The sequence below is a fragment of the Lepeophtheirus salmonis genome, chromosome 4 (assembly GCF_016086655.4).
Source record: "Lepeophtheirus salmonis chromosome 4, UVic_Lsal_1.4, whole genome shotgun sequence".
Lineage (NCBI taxonomy): Eukaryota > Metazoa > Arthropoda > Copepoda > Siphonostomatoida > Caligidae > Lepeophtheirus > Lepeophtheirus salmonis.
In genome coordinates this window covers 44,113,922-44,135,961 of record NC_052134.2, presented here as the reverse complement: position 1 = coordinate 44,135,961, position 22,040 = coordinate 44,113,922, and the positions used below count along the sequence as shown (strand labels likewise).

Sequence of the window (22,040 nt, the reverse complement as noted above, 5' to 3'; positions counted from 1 at the left end):
AAACATTACATATATGAACAGTATACTCATAGCTCATTTTCAAAATAATCTTAAGTTTTGTATAGGTCTTATTTTTGTTGTTGTTTTTATTTCAAAAGTTTGATCTCTTTTAAAAAGAAAAAGACGAAAATTTGTTATGTCTTTTTTATTTCTGAGTGTTGAAACATTTTTTTTTTTTTGAGTTATTGCATTTATTTACTTTTATTTTGTGACAAACGTGAGAGGAACAAAAGAGAAAGGAAAGTTTAATATGGAAAGTGAACTAACAACGGGAGAAAAAAAGCTGATAAAAAAGTTGATGGATAGAAAATAACTTGAATAAAAAGCTTTGAATATTTGGTTTTACAAACAACTCATCAATGTACGTTTTTGTCATGAGGCTTAATTTAAACATTGAAACCTTTAAAATGATTGATCCAATTGAATTCGAAATGTATTCTTAAATCTTTCTTCTGATTGTTTATAAAGGTGAATTGGACATTTTTTTTATAAATTTTTACGTTGTTGTCTCCTTTCTTTTTGATACTTTGCTTTAACTTACTAGTGGTAATACCCCAGTATTGCTTGGAGTTGATAGGCATTGAAGATACTCTTTATTTATAAAGAAGATAACTCCAATATAAATTATTAATTTTAAAATGGGTTACCACATCTATCGTGCTTATAAAAATAATCATGTATAACTATTTGAAGGGTATTTAAGCTTCAAAGTTAGCCAGCCAAAAAAAAGTCAACCACTTGGTTTGACTTATTTCTTAACCTAAATTTAAAAAAAAAATCAATACTACGAAATTAATTTCACATCCAATCAATAAAATCACATTTAGCTCGGACTACAAGTTCACAACGTCCCCGGAAACGTCTCATTGAGTAAAGTCCAAAGGAATTTGGATTAATTTTGAGCCCAAATTATATGACCTAAGAATAGTACAGATTTGCCTCCTTATGAAAATATTTGAGACAACCCCAAAAATGAACTCAAATCTTTGAATCAAAAAACAAATAAAAAGGCTTTAATTGAAAAATTTAAATGACCTGGTCAAAAAAAAAAAATAGTCCAAATATTTTTGATAATTCAATTTAATGTATGCCAGAGCATATAAAAAGGTGTGTAAAACTCAGGGGTAGTTGCAATGGTCAATAAATTAATGTCTTATAACAGGTCTTGTAAATAAAATCCATTATTTTCCTAATAGATAGCTATAATAATCTGGATTTTGCCTTGTCTTAGGGTTAAGCTAAATGACATTAAAAATATAAAATTTCGTATTGAAAGTACTTATAACACAGTTTTATGATAGCTTGACTCAGTATTGATTAATTGAACCACATTGATGGACACAAGGAAAAAGAAAATCCCCTCTATTTTACAGTTTTTCTTTGATAAAGGCGAAATCGCAAACCAGGCGGCTAAAAATGTAAATAATGTTTATGGTCCGTATACTCAAACAGCCAATCATGGTAAATTTAGTTTTTGTTGATTCTGTTCCACTAATTTTGATGTCAAAGATGCAACATGCTCTGGAAGACTAATTATCGAAAACATCTATAAAATTATTGAAATAGTCGAGCACGACCGTCATGTAGAACTTTTTCAATTGCCTGAGAGCTAAACTATTTACATTTACTGATTAGATTTTGAATCTTTCCTATTAAATAATTATCTTTCTTCTAAAATTCTTCATAAATAGTTATTTTACGAGGAAAAAAAAATTAATTAACCGAATTTCTGTTCATTCAATACATGGAGAATGGAAGATGTCACCTGTCTGATATTATTTACAAAACTGGGTAAATCAAAACTTCTAGTAATGTATACTATCAGTATGAAACAAACAAAAAATTTTAGTTTATATATCTTGTTTTATGTCCTTTTGGAGAAAGGAAATTATGTTGGACACCCTGAATTATAGTGGAAATAGAAAATAAAATTTACTCATATTATATGACATTTTTTTAAACATTGGTACATACCAAAATATGTCCAGATTGTTCATAAAAAAATCTGCTCTGACCAGAGTAACGATATAGCTCAATAAACTACGCACATTGGAGAAATTATTCTTTTGAACTAATTGTGGCTAGGTTCCATACTCGGGCATTCCTAGAGAATGAAATAGAATTAATGAATATTGACTTCATAGACAATTCTTCTGTCAGATGGAGTAATTTTAATATTATAATTCTTAATCAGTACTACTCCATCTGAACAATTAAAGGAACATTAAAAATTAATTAATCGGTCCTGGGACTGATACAAAATTTGTTTTTCCAACGAAATTACCATTAACTAGGATTTGAATTTGGCGACAAAAGTATAAAAATAAATTCACTTCTATCCCAATTTTTCATCTTTCAAAAACTAAATTTACTTTTTAAACTCGTAACAACATATCCAACGATATATTTACCCTACGAGATTTCAAAAGGAAGCAAAGTTTTTGTTTCTTCTTTTGTGTAAAATTATTCCCGTATCCTTTCTTGTAACAATTAAGAAAATAAACTTTTTTTGTATTCATATTTATGTTCTCAAGACAAAGAACGAATGTCAAATTTCCTACTAAATTAAAACTTCCTACTTTTCACAAACTTGTAAAGAAAAATGATACATCTTATTCATACAAGAGTTTATTTCAAAACGTAGAGAAAACCAGCGAAAGTTAAGACATTTTTGGAACAAACTTTGAGCTCATCCAGTATTCCAATGAATATTTATTCTGAGCTCTTCTAATGTGGACGGATTATTGGTGTGGACCAGAGCTTTCACGTGACCCCAAAGAAAATAGTATAGAGATGTTAAATCGCACGAGCGAGGCGGCCAATTAACTGGTCCATTTCTCGAGATAAGATGCTCACCAAACTTACTCTTCAATAAATCGATTGTAACATTTGCTGTGTGTGAAGTGGCACTGTCTTGTTGAAACCATATATCGTCCAAGTCCATATCTTCCAATTCAGGGCAAAAAAAATTGGGTATCATGGCGCAGTAACGATTTCAATTCACATTAACATGGCGATTGTCATCGTTGACGAAAAAGTACGGCCCAATGACACCGCCAGCATGCAATCCACACCAAACAGTAGTTTTTTGGGGATGTAATGGCGCCTCATGAATCATGTGTTGGTTTTTCCAGCCCAATAGCGCATATTTTGCTGATTAACAAAGCCATTGAGCCAAAAATGTGCCTCATCGCTGAAGATGATTTTACGTTAAAATTGGCATTAACGCTCTTAAAGTTTGGATCAAAGACTCCCACTTTTTTAATAAATTTTAATAATTTGCAAGCGTTGCTCGAGTGTGTACTGCTTTATGATGAAGCTACAATTATTTCTGAGCACAGCTGTTAAAGAAACAATAACAAATATGACGTCGTTTTCGAAACCTATAAAACGTAAAATGTGAGGGTCCTTATTGAAAATCCCTTTATATTTCAATTAATACAATCGTATCTTAAAGATCTTTACATAATTTAATATATATATATTTCTGATAAATTACAAACCTCCAGCCCCCAAAAAAAAAAAAACCTAAGCAGACGAAGACAAGTCTGTCAAGGCAATGGAGTATGAATAGTCCAAGAGTTCAAGGACTATTAATGTGACATGGCACACTATGTTCTTTTTTGTTTAAGGTGCAATCTACCAAAAATTAGGTATGCTCTCGGAATAGAGCTAAAAAAAGTAAATAGGCTGGTGGCACTGACGATTCAGGATCACCTAAAAGCAGATGCAGTCATCACGAAAGTTTTCTGTTTATACTTCAGTCACACAATGGGCTAAATAATAAAGACGCCAGCGCTAAATAATAAAGACATCAGGACTAAATGATTTTGTTTAGGAAGTTTAAGACGCGTGGGAGCTTGCCTTTAAGTTCTCTGGCCAGATCTGCCAGTTTTAATTTCCCCCTCCCTTATTTGTCGTTTAATTTTGACGATGTCGTTATTAATGTATTTCTCCATTATTAGTCAAGCCTTATTACAATTTTAGTGCACGACCCTGTATCTATTTCTTTATAAAACAAACAAAATGAAGCAAATTAACTATCCGTTACGTCCCTGGTGTGTATAAAATTACTCCACCTTCTAAATTTATGAAATACTTCTTGTTGCGCAAACTCATCTCCTCCATTGCAAAACTCTTTTGAATTCTTTTTTGACCCATTCGTGCACCCTACAGCCCAACGACATGCACCCAAAAGGTGTAGTGGAAAGCCTGTAGTCTCCATCATCCAACTATGAAATCCTCAAAACAACTGTCCGCCAGCACTGGGAAGCCATGATATAGGACTATTTGCAGCGGGTGCCAGGACTTTCACCGCCGCCTGGAATCCATAATTACTACTGAGAGCGTCCGAATTAATTATTAGAATAGCTCAGACACACACAGTAAATTAATTTTAATGAAATTGTATTCTTAAGTAATAAACTATATCTTGTCTAATTTGAAAATTCAAAGTGTTCAGATTTTAATAGACTATACAGAATATAAAATGTCATATTAAATATTTTGATACTATAAATATAGTTTTTTTTCTGTTTTACCATTTTGTATTTGCTTGATAAATTATACATAAGATACATATATATAAATAGGGTAAAAAGGAATAAAACTTTATCCAAAAGAAATAGAAAAAGACATAACGACTTATAAAATCCAAGTTGAGAAAAACCATGCAGTATAGTGGAGGAATAATTTAGATATATCTCTCAATAATTTCAAGTTAGTTTCAAGATACCTTCCAATTATAGGTAAATCTGTGTCTAGAGAAATATTTTTCCATAGCTGGTGATATTGTAACAACTTACTTGTTTTGTCTATTACCAGAAAATATAGACAAGAGCAAAAAAAATAAAATTAATCAATATACTATTACTGAGTATATTTTATATCAACCTTTGTTTTTTATAGAAACTATGTATGTTTAGGAAAAATTTATTTCTACGAAAAAGAGATTATTAAAAGATAAAATATTGATAAAAACTCCATAAATTTATATATTTTTTTAATTAGTATTATACCATTCCAAACCGCGGATCGTGAAGGCTGTACCACAGTTAGTGCCGAAACGTGGTTTGAGTGTACCTTCCAGCTCCAGTCATCACGCTCCATTAGATTAGCTACAAACAGCTATGTGAGGAGGGAAATGAATTAGAACATTTGCAGAAATTACTCCATGTCGATCTTAAACTCTACTTTGAGTGCTACTTTCTGTGGTATTCCCTGTCATTAAGAGAAAAAGCGATATAAATTATTATACAAGGTATTCCACTGAAATCTGAACACTTACTAATTCAATGAATTCATGTTTAGCTATATTTAAGCATAAACAGTTAGTTACAAAACAAAATAACCCTGAGCTCTCTACTTTACGTACAAGTCGAGAAATGACACTTGAACATGATCAACGAATTTTCATACATCCCCTGTAAGTATTAGGGGCTTCCAGGATCACCTTCTAACCTGTCAGCAAGTCTGAAACGTTGAAGGAAAGAATGGTTCTGTCAAAAAGACCAAACTGGACCGGAAGAGTTAAAGAAAACAGTCAAGGTCAATCCCTTCAAGTCCATGAGGGTTCACGCAGGGGATATTTGGGTTTCATACTAGACTGTACAGAGGGCTCTCAAAAGTGGGCGCAAAGAGCTTTGTGAGGGTGGAAATGCCTCTATTGAAGCTAGTAATGAAAGAACCCCATCTCCTCCATTGTAAAACTCTTCTGAATGAGTCTTTCATGTTCTTTTGAACTATTTTTTCACACTATTAGCCCCCTCAAGACCTTATGGTAACCCCCTTGACTACAAATTTTGGGTGCATGTCTAGGAGAATACCTGCAGCGTCCTTCATCGAAACACCGAGGCCCTCAAAGTCACTGTCAGCCAGCAGTGGGACAGCATGACAGAGGAATACATCTGGAGTGGGTGCCAGGCCTCCCTCTCCCTTCTAAACGCCATCTTCTCCGCTAAGGGCGGCTTCATAAATGAAAAAGACAGCTAAGGCACACATCTATTAATTTCATTAATTATATTAAAATTCTATGGTAAATCAATAAATTATATCTGGTTGAATTTTAAAGCTCAAAGTGTTCAGCTGTTAATGTACCACTCGATATACAAAGTTGTTCTCAACTTAAGAATAAAGCAAATTAATCATAACCAGTTGAAAAAATAAACTGCTCAACCACAATAAACTCGGACGCTTAAAAATACTAAAGATTTACAATTCAACTTATGCAGATTGTAGAGTAAAACTTTATTTATTATTTTACGGGTACCTTTATTAAGTTTTTTAACTAGTTCGAATAATGAAATTATATGTGAATATTATAAGAAAGAAAAAAAAACGAGATTTAATATAACTCTCATAAATAAAGATTATAGTCATTTTAATAAACATAAGTGATCAAACTTGTAATACATAATTTTATTGTGATAGGGGAGGTACTAATCGAATTTATTGGCTTTAGATTTAATAAGTCTTGAAAGAAACCCAATTTTTCACTCAAATGAACTTCTTACAAAAATTTGAAAAAATGGATAATGATTTTGTAAAAAATACAAAAAACAAACAAAAAAAACACTCTAAACAAAAATAGTTTTAAACTTCAAAAGTATATTTTCTATTATATCCCATATAGAAGTTATGGATAAATTTGGTATATTTCTCTTTCTTAGTATAAGATAAGGTTTTCAAATTCCTTATCATGGCATTACCTTCCTAACAACGAAATACTCTATGTATTTTGTTGTTAGTTGGCAATTTCCTCATTCTGAATTAAAGGTCTTGGCTATTTCATAATGTATTCTTTTTGAGTAATAAAAAAAAGTAATAAGTTATTCGATACAAATGATACAATTTCTTGTTGATCCCGCGTCCTTTATATTATATATTTATATATATATTGCCCATTTTTTTATTTCTATGAAGAAATGTTGGGTATCATACACAAATGCAGATGTATATCCACTCTTTCAATAAAATATTACTAAGCAATAATATAAAATAGTATCAAATAAAACACCATGTAGGTTTAATGATATGTAATCCATTTTATAAATGGTGAAAAAATAATATGAGCGAGATAGTCTAGGGGTACATAAGATATAAATGACAGTTGGTATGATTGACTTATTTAGCTAACCACCCGATGATTTCGGGGTTTTTTATGTTTGTTTTTTGGAGGAAAGGTTACGTTATATAATAAAGGGTTCGACGTGTTATATCATAATTGTGATTTTTTTTTCTATTTGAATGCATTTTATGAAAATGATTTAAAAAACAAAACAACAACAACATAATTTTCTTAATACTTTATTATTATTTATTCTCAACCAAACAGGCAAACATAATCATTATCAATTAATAAATAGAAAGGATTTTCTTCTTAATAATATAAAACAATTTAAAAAAAGTTATAATACAATGATTTTTATAAATTCATTCATTTTCACTGGGAAAGGAAATTTATAGCTGCTAAACTTGTATAAAATTAATTTCTTTTTATTAAAATGGTAATTTCATTCAGACACAATCTGATCCAATTTGAAGTAAAATGACTTTACCATTTTTTTCTCTCTTCCTCCAATTAATGAAGATATATATACATATATATATATTATTTTTTTTTCCCAACCTTTTTTTCTTTCTCCCAATATATCTGGGGCACATCAAGTATCATAATTAAAATGAAAGTTGTAAACTGTAATTAATAGTTTTGGGTATCTCCAATCATCCCAGAAATTTGGATACAGTCCCTATAATTGAGTAAAATATATCTATGAAATATTGAGGTGTTTTCATTTATAAAGTAAATAAAATTATTGGCTATTTTTCATTAAGTTGATTTCTGTTCAAGATTTATTTTGTGTTAAAGCACCACAAATATCAATTCGACTGTTTCTAAAATAATCATTGTAATGAAATCTTTAGAAAACAAAGTTCTGGTTAAATAAGAAAATTAATATAGTTTCATTTAGTTATATTTCTTTAAAACGATTTCATACAACATTTTACACAGTAAAACTATCATGGCTGTCTGGAAACTCATTTTTGATCTGCCCATTCATATTCCAAATTGAGTCAAAATATGAATCCATATTTGCTAACCCAAAATAAAATGTTATCTCATTATTTTAATCTAACTAACTTTTTGTAGTACTGTACTTGACCTTCTCTTACTTCTCTACAAATCCTAAGCCAAGTACTTCCCAAGGGTGTATAGCGACCTTTAATATTAAAATAGAAATTTTAAGAAAATAAATAATTATAAACACTACTTCGTAGTTGTATTAATCAGAAATGTCTTGTCTTTATTCCATAATGACACGAAATAAGAGTTAATGTTTTCTAAATCATATTAGTCCCTCATTGTCCAAGCACTGGATAAACTGAACTGTGGTACTTTAATAGCCGGAATTTTTTTCATTTTTGTCTTTCTCTTAAAAATAGTATACATTGCTAATTTACTATATTTGGATGGCAGAAGTAATCAGACAATATTCCCAAGTAAGCTTAAAAGATAGTAGATGTCATTTTAATTCAAAATTTATTTCATATGAAATTTAAATAGAGCCATTAGATGTTATATGTGTTAATATGATTATCCTCGGCATTGATCACCAACTATAAGCGGGACATAAAAGCTGAGCAATCTTTTATTAAATCTTACTTCTTGAAGCAGGGCTTATTCCTCTGCATAAAGAGCTACTGAGATTTTCTATGAGCTATGTATATGTTCGTTTACCTTCCTTTGAAGATCTTACCACAATGAGAAATCAAACAGGCTAAGGTCAGGGCTGTTGAAAAACCACTCATCAGCTTTAATAACGACGTGGAACTGGCAGATGGAAGATAATGCATGACAGTTTTAGTAGCATGACAAGGTCATGACTCTTGAATCAACATAGACCCCCCTGTATCTGGACAATATCTTGCTTCCAGCGATAGGACCCCAAGATTTTTAAGAAGAGTACACTGAGGAGGTCAACTTAACACCTTTGTCAAAAATGTAATCCGGGATCACATTCCTGTAACTGGTGACAAAACCAAACAGCAGCATCTTTTACAGGAACATGGTATTCATCACAGATGGAAATTTATTATCTTTGTCCTCTGACAGCCAGTGATCCTTTTTTGGCTTGTAGCTGTATCCAAGATGTAGTTTGACCCATCACTTTATGATGCCAGGATCGGATTTACAAATTCTTCTGAGTTTTTTTGCCTCTTCGTAACTATAAGTCTTTGATGCTCGTGGTAAGAAGGGGACACCTCTCCATAATGTGAGAGTTAAAGCCTAAGTCGTATGTGATGGCATTGGTCACCTTCCCTCTACTATTAGATCTCCTAGGAGCATGATCAGCCATTGTGATGCCAGGATTAGCTTTGATAAATCTCTTGACTCCACCTAGGCAGTGACCACTCCACTTTTTTGGTTTGTATAAGATCAAATTGAGATCACGGTTAGTCTATTGGTTAGCGGCATACCATATAGTTCAATTAATTCCGGCTCAGGCTAGTTTTGAATTTTTTATTTTATTTTATTATTTTACCTGTGTTAGTTCCTGATGTTGCCCGGAGTAATTAGGTACCGGCTATAAGACCCAAATTTCTTTAATTCTATAGAACATAACTCAGTCATAACCCCCATTTTTCATGAGCTGAACTACTCCAAACAACAATATTGAAAAATCCTATAATATTTCCAGAATATTCTTCGTCGAATATTTATATGTCGGGGAAAATCCAAACGGAGCAGGAACCTGAAAAGATTGAAGGAGTTAAAATACATTAAGAGTACCCTCAAACTGATTTGTGAGTTTATGAGCTAAATCTAATGAAGAAAATACCAACCATAACTCTGCTTTTGAAACCATTATGGTAGTCTCGAAAATTCATACCCCAAATCGTACTGAACAAGGTCAAATAAAAAAAAGATCTTAAAATTTTTTATGAAATCTATTTCTAGTCCAAATATTTGTCTCTCCTGGTATTCTACCTTAATATAAAAATATAAAGATTTCATTATTATTTTCGTCGTCGACATTATATCTTACCATTCTAGAGCCTCTAAGGTTCTCAATTACTGGAGGATGATTTGTTTTCCTGACATAGTATCTCTTGTGGATACTCGCCTGAAGGATTTTTATAGAGTTGATTACCTTTTTCCTCATCACATTTGTGCTACTCAGTTAATTATACTTCCAAAATTTCATACCCAGGCAGGTGATTTTTGCTCTGAATGAAGAAAGTTCTATGCTCCAAACTAATTCAGTCCTACACATAAGGTAATTTTCTCACATTAGAAGCAACTGTCTTTGACGAAACCGTAAGAGTATACGCAATCGATGGTCCCCAAATGAACAGGAATAATTTTTCATAGATAATATTTCGGATGGTTAAGATAAAAATAACATAATTATATAGGACCTGAATATCACAAATAAAGCCATGTTGGGATTCACTTAACTATAATGGGTTGCATAGTTTATAAAACAATAATTACTTGGAAAAAATTATCACTTAACTTGGCCTCAAAGACGCTGGTCTATTGCTGAAGAAAAATAAACTTTATTTGACTTAAGGAAAAAAGGTAAAACATTAATAGCAGACTTAAATACATTTCATTTTTTCCAAATTTTGAAACATCAAGTTCACTTTAAGAGACGTCCTTCTTTCATATTTGACCATTCACACTTCATATTATAGATCTTTTTCCAGGAATACCTGGAAATCCCATAGGAAATTGAACGTTTCTCTTCTTGAAGATAGCTCTACTTGCGAATAAATATGTAACGTGATATTAATGCATATGCCTACACAACAATAGTTTCCTAACTTTTTGTTCAGACCTTGAAAGGGCAGAGACACAGTTTTTTATAAAGGTTCAGGAGAGAAAATTATTTATTCCATCTCAAAAAAAAAAAATAGTTATATGTCAAAAGATCATCTCTTGACACCCTCATGGGATTGGGGAGTTGGGTTGAAGAATATTGAAGTGCCCTGAAAATGATAAAACTTGAATTTATGACAAAGGCTGAGCAACAACTTCTAGGCATCAAAATTAAACAAATTTTTAGTATGGCTCACTTTTTAATTTATGACTCAATCCCTATCTACTCTCCTTCAGCTTCAACAAGTATTTTTTGTGTTTTCGGTATAGAATATCAGCCTCCAATCCCAAGCCATAGAGGATAAACAATCAAATCTTATTATAAATATACAGATTAGCAGGAGATTGCTCAAATTCCTCTGAAGTCACCCTACCTTTTTTTATACTCTCCTTTTCTATTCTTTTTATTTGGCGTGATGTGCTAAAACACACAAATGTCGAGAAATTTTTGATTTTTTTCAGACCAAGTAGTCACACGTAGGTCAAAGATATTAACTGCATGCTCGACAAACAGACACTTACAGTTATATGTATTAATATATGTAAATCCCACTTTGTTATTAAACATTCCTTTAACAACGCAGTTACTGAACTTTGTGAATACGAGACGCAAAAATAAACCTTATCAATTACATTATAAAAATGTTATTCCATTATAATAATTACGTCATTTAAATTGTGTACCATTTTTTAACCATTCTATTCATTTTGCTCTTTCAAATTGTCAAATGAAATGCTAAAAATACTTTTATTAATTTATAACATTGAGAAAAAAAAATCCTTATTTTCAAATAATCTTAGCAATTTGACTTTTAGGTTTTTACAAAATACGGTTTGTTATCGTTACAGTGAAAAATTAAATTTATTTTTTGCATGATTTTTTTAATAAAATATTCATTATTTTATAGGAAAATATCAAATCTAATTTGTATGAATCAGTTGTTGATAAGGAAGTTGCGTGTACTTTGTAATATAATAACTACAATATTGTAACTTTGTAGAGACTGTTGTATGCTTCAGAAGGTCTGAAGCATTGAAGAAAAAGATCCCAGAAACCAAATGGAATTGCTTGAAATAATTTACTTTTATGCAAAAAAAGTTAATAAAAACTCAACAATTTTTTATTATCCTATAATGTCCTAGTTCAGTCACAGAGGGTTAAAAATTTATTTAAAGTAAAAATATGACAAAAAAAAATATTCCAAAGATATTTCCGTCTCTTTTGTAGAAAAAATCCAGAGCAATGATATAGTGGTAAAAATATAATTGATACAGGTTGGTCTTTAATGTTATAATTTGTCAGTTTTTTGTGGCTATACAGAATTTGAATAATTGCTATTCAAGCTCATTCTAATATATTTTGTATAATTTATTGGGCATATGGGAAGAAAAGAACTCATAAATGCACACATAATATATGTACTATATTTTACAAACCTTCATTTTTTTTTCCTTAGAAAGCAAAGCATGATTTCATCTTTTTAGAGAATATTCTTTCATACATAGGTATACTACTCTAAGAAAAGAATTATTAAACCTTGAAAAATAAGCAAAAAATGTACCTTCAGCTTTCCCTTTCTTATCTCTCTCTAAAAGCCATTCTTTTGAAATATAAATTTATTTAAAAACGTACTTTCAATTTATAAAAAATGATCCTGTTAAATTATACAAAAGTCGTAGATCATCAATTACTCAACGGAGCGTTTGAATGTGACGTCTTCATTCACGTATAGGATCCCTTTGACCTATACATAATCAAATTTGAGAAGAAAAAACCTTTTCTCTTGATGATTATCTTTTAAAATTGTAAATTTTGTCGTATATTTATATGAGGGACTGTCTTTTTCGAAAGGTTTTTTTTGTTTTTTTAATCTTGGGCTTTCAGGAAAACTTGAGCGTTTTCTAAATATTTCCAGGAAATCATTATTACTAATAAGTTTATATATGCATAAATATTTGCAAAAATACATAGTAAATACTAAAGTTTATCTCCCGAAATCTCGTTTCCCTGTTATTTATTAGGGTTTGATACCTATGATAAATTCTATATTCAACTATTTAATTACATTGGTTTACTTTTATGACTATAAGTATGTATGCATACAGAGTAAACTTTTATCTCCTGGGTCAGGTTGTGTATTTTACAATGATATTGTTTAATCCCCAGCTACCACCGAAAATTAACTATTTAATTACTTAAAATTTAAGGTTTTATTGTGGGTTGTACAGAGTTACTCAATTAAAAAAAAGTGGGGCTCACAGGCTCAAAAAACAATCGTGCCTTCGAAAATAAATATTGTAAAAAAATGGTTCGACCTAACATTTTACAAAATTAAAGTAATTGCAATTTATGTCTTAAGTATTTATATGTATATTCTTATAAAATCAGTAAATTGCTTTAATTTTTAATATACAAAAAACAACTTTTTCAATTCATAATCATAATTTGAAAATAGCAAAATTTGTTGAACGTGAATAACTTCATGCATAATTATGCTAAAGAAATTAGCAAAAATCAAATTTTACTTTTTTATAAAACTTGTATTATTGCCTTTTGGTAAAATGATATTATTTTGTAGCACCCTGTACAACATTAACAAAAAAAAAATTATTAATTATATTGTCCAGTGTTTCAAAATAAATATATAGATAGCATTAACATTACATGTAGTACATCACATATACACTTGAATTAGGCCAAAAAAGGTGCACGTGTAAAAGGCTTACACAACCAAAATGTTAACTGCTTAAACAACTTTTCAGACTCGAAATAAATAACACCGACACCTGGAAGCCAACATTACCGGTAAGGATGTCTACATTAATGATGAAAAAAAGTTCAGACACACGTCCATTTAAAGTATTAACTTTGTTGAAGTTCCTATGTTAATTGTCTTTATGAAGTTTAAAATTCAAAGTGTTATGACTTTAATGAACCATTCGGCAAGCTTTTATTTCGGCAATATTTTCTATTTCTATTTCAGTAATGTCAAATGTGAGTTTTTAATACTATAAATAGATGAAAATAATATATTTATGGGGAAATACGGGGAAAAAAGTACTTCTCAGTAAATTTTTTGATTGTAAAAAACAAACTGATCCCCTAATTTCAATTGATCCTCCCTAACTTGGATCCAATAATAAGACAGAGAAACATAGGAAGACTAACGCTTTTACCATTGACCAAAGATATTTATTTTTAATACACTTGGTTCTCTAAAAGTACAAATTTTTAAAGGTATTTCTATCCCTAAGTTGATTTTTTTTTTAAATAATTATTTATTTCAACGCTCCTAAAATTGCAGACTTTTGAACATAACGAACCAAATTCTTAAGAAACCCCGATTGGACACTGTTTCTTGTAAAAAACCAATTATATAAATAAGAAGTTGATTAGTTGTAGCTAATATAGCAGAATTCTGGAATCACGGAAAACACATTTTTTTTTCACGTTTCAGGATGTGTGAAATATTTCCTTTCTTTTTTTAGAAGTTAATAATAATTTATTTATGTGACAATAAATCTTCTATTTAATTTAACAAGAAGATCATATGTTACATTTCCCCTGAACAATAAAACAATAATATTATTAAATAAGGTATAATAATATTAGTCTAAATTATTTTAGCTGGAAGATTTTTTTAGTTTTTCACAATCTTTCTTTGAGTTTGCAGCTCATCTTTTCATATTAATATCATCATTAAATTTTTTTAAATAATGTGTAGCCATAACATTAAGTTATTGAATAGAACAGTGATCAAACAAGCATTTAAAGAAATGATTAGATTCACAATTTTGACCAAAATCAAGTATTTGTCTTACAAAAACATTAAAATGGTTCCCGGGAACTGACAGTAACAGCCAAATCTTGACTCAATAAAATCACTTTATCATGCCCAAGAAGAACGTTATTAAAGTAGCACTTTGTTAAGACGTATACTGCAGTAACGTTTCTATTGTGAGACTCATTTTTGGGTTTGATACTACTTTCTGCTAAAGCTTCATTCAAGTATTACATTTCTAAAGATACGGAAAAATTTCAATACCTGAACTAAGCGGTTTGTTAGATGTATCTATTTTTCTAATTCCCTTGAGTGTGTCTTAAGATTGACGATGTTCAATGAAGCTCTTACAATGGAGAGAAAGCTTCCAATTATTTTCCATCTAGGGTGTGATGAGGAGTAAAGTAATAAAGTAACAATGGTGCTCTCATGGAAAATACTGTTAGCTAGTAAAACGCTTATTTTTCAATAGTGTTGGATATACTGATTTCAAGATTAACTTTTGAGCAATTTTAATCATATAACGTTTCTAGAAATTTGATAATTACTTAGATCTTGCAGACAAGTATTCTCTTGATAAAAATGATGATCTCACTTTGATTGTAAACGAAGAAGAAAGTTTATTAAGATGATTAGGCAAAGCTAAGTTTACTTCATAAATTGACTTTTGGTGATACATTGCAGGACTCGTGATTTGCAAAACGAGAGATAATACCTAATAATCTGATGAATAACGTCTAAGGGCTGTAGGAGAGTTAATTAAAGTGAACTATTCATTGATGAATATCATTCTTTTTTGCTGCTGAGAGTTGAACTTTTAATATTATTTAATTATTAAAATCATTCAAAGCAAAATAACGAATGATGTGGCTTCTTTCGTTGCTCTTTCATGTTTATGATTAGACAAGTACTTAGGAAGATTTGGAAAAAGTTTAGAATATAATATGGTTTCAAATATGTTTTTTTTTCGTCTCTTCCGGAGCTTTTTCGGCTTACTATAACAAAAGCATCGTCTTGAAGAGAGCAAACCTTTTAATTCTCATATTTACCTACACTGCCTCGCATTGCCTAGGAATCACTCCAAGCCAGACACTTTTTATGCATTCATCTTGAGGGAACAAGTGTAGAGACACAGTGTAGTCTTTTCGAGCATTTTTATATCCACTTCGACAACTTGGTACTCAACAGCAGACCGGCATTTTTGAAAAAAGATTTAAAACATGATTTCAAATTCATTAAGTACATATAGTATACCTTTGTCAACGACCAAATGATTCTTTATTCAAACAATTATTGTCATCAATAAAATAATCATTCAAAAAGTAATTACGGAGTTAATTTAATCAAATTCCTTAAACACTTCCTTTAATTCCAGTTTTTTATTAGAATATTCCGGAATATGGAATTAATTATCAAGAATTCATTCCAAATTGTAAAAGTGATGTTGCTACGTATAAGATAATATAATAAACTAAATTAAAGAAAAAAGACCCAACCACCACAGAACAAAGCGTGCAATTAGAACCGTGAGTCTTCCATCTGTCATTAATTCTGCAATAATATGTACATAAAAACTATTTAGAACCTACAACTGCTACATAGACGTGATATCTATGCAGCATTTTGATTTTTGAAAAAAAAAGTTTTGCTTTAGTCATACTTCCTTAAATAATTAATTTATTACCCAACCAACTTATTGAGGCCTGTAGGAATCCTGGACTTATATGAAGTTGCGGAGTAGAAGACAAACAGGACTTGTGTAATGATTTGTTAGATGTTGTTGAAGTTTTTATACTAATGGGAGGGCAGCCAATCAGATTCGGGATCGATGTGAGTTTGATTTATTCGATTTTTTCGGGTTTTTTTTTTGTTTGCATCGAATGGGTATCAATCGAAAAGTTTAATCATTTAATTTGTTACGCGATTAAATAATGTTCCTGAAAGTTTTTATGGAAAATTTTATCAATATATTTAAATGGTTACTACCAGTTCTTTAATCAAAAATATATCTATGGTGGGCACTTCAAACTTTAACAGAATGGGACAGGCTATGACTAGAACGTTCTTTTTAAAGGTTGACTAGTTTCGGATGACATTTTTATTTATTTATTCTTGAAATTTTTCAAAAACCTATTTTTTATAAAAGACCTATGTTTGAAAATAATCAACTTATTTTTTGGAAACAGAATGGATTTAATATTGCAGTAACATCTAAAAATAAACTGTTTGTAAACTAAATTATAGAATAAGCACAATTATACAATAATAGTGGAATAAAATTTAAATTATGTTATTTTGAACATTATCTTGAACGTGTTTTATGTAATACAAATAAATCACTTTGCCTCGAACACTATGTGATTTTCTGTTAAATATATAATCTATTATCTTATAAAACACTCTTTAGGATCATTACCACCACAGAAAATTAATTTAAAATAAAACATTAACTATTCCAGATCCCTCAAATCAGCTACGCCTCCACTTCAACAGAACTCTCCGACAAAACACGTTTCGAATATTTCTCACGTGTCGTTCCTCCAGATAATTTCCAGGCACAGGCCATGGTAGAAATATCAAAAATGATGAAATGGTCATATGTTAGCACAGTGGCAGCTGAGGGAGAGTATGGGGAGAAGGGCATTGCCTCCTTTATCGCTCTTGCGAAAAAGGATGGGATATGTGTTGCTGTATCTACAAAGATTAGCCGGAATGCCAAGGATGAAGAGTTTGATCGTATTGTGGATATTTTGAGTTCCAAACCCATGGCACGCGCAGTTGTGCTCTTTGTAGACGAGGATCGTACAAGGTGAGTGATATAACAATAAAGAATAATTATAATTATATAGGGGACTTTCTCCTTACCTATGGAAAAAACAAAGAGTTTCTGATGTAATCAATGTTGTAATCAACTTATCCCATCGATGAAACAAGTTGAGACAATAGCAATTATTGCAAGATAATTATAGAAAAAGATAATTGTGATCTTTATATTTGAAAGATAACATTATTTAACGAAAAATATATTTTAATATTTTTTTTTATTTTTAAAAATAATACATTTTATGTACATTTGTTATTCTCTGATCTGAACATTCCAGAAAAACAATATAATTATTTTTTACCATTTATACAGCAACCTACCCTTCAGTTAATCTTTTAATACCAACAAAAATACACCACTAAATAATTACCTGATTAGCAACATTTAACTCATAAATTAATCAAAAAAACTATATTTTCATTTTAAAAAAGAAGGGTTTAAGACATAAGTATTTGTAGAATTCAAACTAATTTTTTACTATATTATTTTTTGTGCATGTGTTTTCATTATCTAAAATACTATGTAATTGGAGAAATGAATATTAAATGTTGTAACTATATAATCGCAAAATCAACAAACCATTTTTTCATATTCACCGTTCCAGTAAGAAGCTAAGAAACATGTTATATCAGAGACACTGTTTTCATCATATAATACTAGAAACCTGTATCCAAAGGCTCAAAGTGACATAACATAAGTTTAAAAGACCATTTGTCATATTTTTATTAAAAAAACACCCATTTATTATATTCAAATCGTCGAATGTATAAGAATACTTATGAAAATTAAATTCACAAGCATGAGTTTTATATAAAAATATATGTTTGACTATATAAATCTAATGAATATTTTATTTTCAATAAAAATATAGTAAATGGTCGACAATAGCATTTTGAGCTTTTTTTATGCCACTGTTGCAATTTCTTAGTTCTCCTTCCCAATTTTGCATTGGGACAGATAAATGATGAAAGCTCGTAAAAAAATATAGTTGAAGCTTTAACCTTCTGTTAATGAGCATCCTTTTTATAACGCTGTTAGTTTAAAAAATCGATTAAGTAAGTATGGAGCAAAAATATGACATTTCAGTGTTGTGGTTGCATAAGCCCTCCAGGGAAGTAATATATGGTTAATTTGTAGTATACAAACGTAATACATCAAATATATTTTTATTTATATTCTGCCACTTTATATTACATGTTCACAAATGACTTTTTATACAAAAGTTGCTTATCACCATTGGACACTCACCTTATTATTATGACATACCAAAATTGGCATGTTTTTAATTATTTTTTCATAAAAACAATGTATCTAATTTTGCATTTTGGTTAGCGGTAGATGAATAATAAGCCTGGATAAAAACTTTCTTTGAAAACTGAATTAATAACTTAAAATATTTGTTAATTATTCAGAAACTAATGAATTACAATCCCAAAAAAGTTTGGTACAGAAAGAATATGATATGTTCAAAATGTACAAACAAGGCGGTGGAAAAATATGCTAATCTCTGGGGTAAGCCAACACCCAAGGAAAGTAAAGAATGATTGAATATTGTCATTTATACCTGCTACACACTCCTTGGTATTAAATATCAGAAAACACATAAATGTTGCTTTAATAATAGACAACTTTGTTATTCACATTTCGACTGGAAGATTGTTGTCTGCTCCTTATTTTTTCGGGGGATCAACAAAAATCTTGTTTTATAGTTATTTTCAATTCAAGGATTGATTTGGCAATAAACAAAAGTAAAAATGAATCCAATTCTCATAATTTATAGTATAAATTTGTTTTAATTATAATTTGATCTAAACGCCAGCAAGATTTCATTCATTTATAAAACAATGGAAAAAAAAGTAAGTCCCGCCCTTACTTAAAAACAAGTGTATCGTGTTAGTCATTAGTCACATCGAATCTTACAACAATCCTTGTAAAGCTGTGAGTGTATACTACAAATGCTTTTAAATAGTAACGCGATTGCCCATGTAAGTCGTGAATTTTCGTGCGTAGAGTACGAAGGGCTTAAAGGAAATAATTCGCCAATTTTTTCATTTTTAATACCAGAAAGGGAGAAACGCATCGAAGCGACAAAAAAAAATCCAATATATACGGCCCGATACTCTTTCAGTTCGTGTTGCACAACAGTGGTTCAAGCGGCTTTTTTTCAGCCCAATTATGTCCGCTACTGTGAACAATTCGACCTTTGAAGCTGGTAATCGAACAGAAACGGCCAGCATTTGTGAATAGGACACAACAAGACATTATCAATACAACGCCAGGCCGCACATATATTTGATTACACGCTAGATGCTCCGGACCTCGGATGGAAAGTTTTTATACATTTTCCCTACATTTCAGACATGTCAACAAGTGATTACCACATGTTCTTGTCTATGGCCAATGTGCTTGTGGGGTATAAATTTAGACTCAATAGAGGTCTGTGAAAATTGGCTGTACGAGTTTTTTACCAATAGAGACAAGAGCTTCTACAAAAGGGATATTATGAAGTTAGATTATCGGTGAATTTAAAAAAAAAAAAAAACAGGGCATACTCGGCTTAAATCGGATGATTTTAACACTTCTTATAAATATTGAAATATAAAAAAAAATAGGAAAATACTTTTTCCTCAACCTATTAAATATTTTTTTCTATCTTTTGTAATATGATGGCCTGCTCTACACTCATAACTACATAGTTATTTCTTTGAGGAAAAGGTATAAACGTATAACATACAATCTTTACTTTATTAATAAAGAGATTGACAAATTTTTCGATTTACAAAAAAAAATTGTCAAATACTTTATTTTCCCACATGAAGGTAAAAAAAAATGAATTTCTTTTTAGAAATAATTCTTTGAAAAAAGAAAAGAAAATTATATCCTTCAAAAAATTCTTATAAATATATATTTTCGTTTAAATCATATATTTTCTTGAAAAAAGTTAAAAAAAGATGAAAGAAATTTCCATAACTTTCTGTATGACTAAATTATAATTATATTTCTGTATTAATTTCGGATTATGTATATGAGGCTTACACATTGATAGAACAGTATTAAGAGTATATATGTATTTCTTTTGTAAAAGTTATTTCTTCAACTTGTTTAAATCACTTGTCAGATAACCTGTCATGTATATCTTGCTTGAATAACTCATTGTGAAATAAACATAAAAAGAATAATACGGAAAAGCATAAATATGATAAAAAATTGTCTCCACAGTTTTTTTTTTAGATGTAGAAAAAAAATATAATTTTCCTGAAATTATAAAAAGTTTAAGGGTTTATATATTTGTCAATGAATGTATAATATTCAAAAGAATAACATATTTTTTTATACATTATATGTCGTTCATTTACTAACAAATATAATAAAGATCATAATCAGTCATGTAAAATGGCAATGAAAGACTACATCCCTAGACTTTATTAAAATGACATCAAAGGGAATGTGGGTAGGAAAATAATAGCTTAATTAATCACCAGAGGTTTTCTTCATCATGGAATTTATTTCCGGTAGGGGCACTTCCATTTCTAGATGATAATAAGCCACTTAGTTTTAATACTCTCTTCGAGAGCAAGGACAAAATGCTGAAACACTCTGGAATTGTTTCCAGTGGGCACTTGGGACATTTCAGGATTTCTATTCCGAAAAACTTATTACACCAAAACGAATCTTCGTTATTAGGTGGATAAAAAAGGCAAAAGCGAACATGGGTCCACATATCTCCTTTTATATAGGTTCTTAAGATCTAAATGATCAGGAGAGAGATAGAGATAAAGCAGAGTATTAACTCTCCGTTCCTCTTAGTCTCCATGCGTCTCCCGAATCTGGGCCGGCCTAAGGCAGACATTGGTAAATTGGGATGGAAATCCGTTTGGGGAATCTGTTCACCAACTCCGAAGAAATATGGTTGAGATCCCGACTTACAACCTGAACAGTCTTCACTAACAAATCCAAACAAAATGAAGCTGATAAACTTAGCTCTTTTTGGAAGAATCATAATGAAATCTCCTTCCATTTGTTCGACATTGTAGTATAATTGATCTTGTAAGGAAAATTGTTGAAACAAAAATGGATGAAGAATATTAAATAAAAATTACGAACGACTCAACTAAAGTTCTCTGAAATAACAAAAAATTTATCCAAAATATATTTTAACCGAACGACAAGCAAAGTATTCAAACGTCTAGCCTCGAGGATTTTATAGATAGAGAGTCTAAAATATCACAGTAGTGTTAGGTAATACCATTGAGTTCTAATACTTTCTGGGGGGAGCACAAGCTCCAAACACACAACTTTATGTGGTAAAACATAACATTATTTTTATGAGAAATTTGACTTGGAAAACTCATATGAGCTTTGTACAATTATAAGGCTATAGTATTTTTCGTAGTTGTAATGTTTACATCACTTGGTATTTTAAGAAATTCTTCCATTTTGGGGTAATATTTCAAAACCTAAAAAAAAATTTCCTAACAAAAAATGATGGAATGATTTGGGGTTTACACCTCAAAATCAAAGTAAGTTTTTGTTAAATGGGTTTTTAACATAA

The 22,040-nt window shown here is 30.2% G+C and overlaps 1 protein-coding gene across 1 annotated transcript in view; it reads left to right on the top strand.

The window, feature by feature from the left end:
* LOC121116041 (metabotropic glutamate receptor 2-like) overlaps positions 1-22,040 on the top strand; it is a 148,741-nt gene that overhangs the window by 74,279 nt on the left and 52,422 nt on the right. Inside the window, 1 exon segment of the mRNA XM_040710240.2 lies at positions 17,124-17,473. Within this exon segment, the coding sequence (XP_040566174.1) occupies positions 17,124-17,473 (350 nt within the window).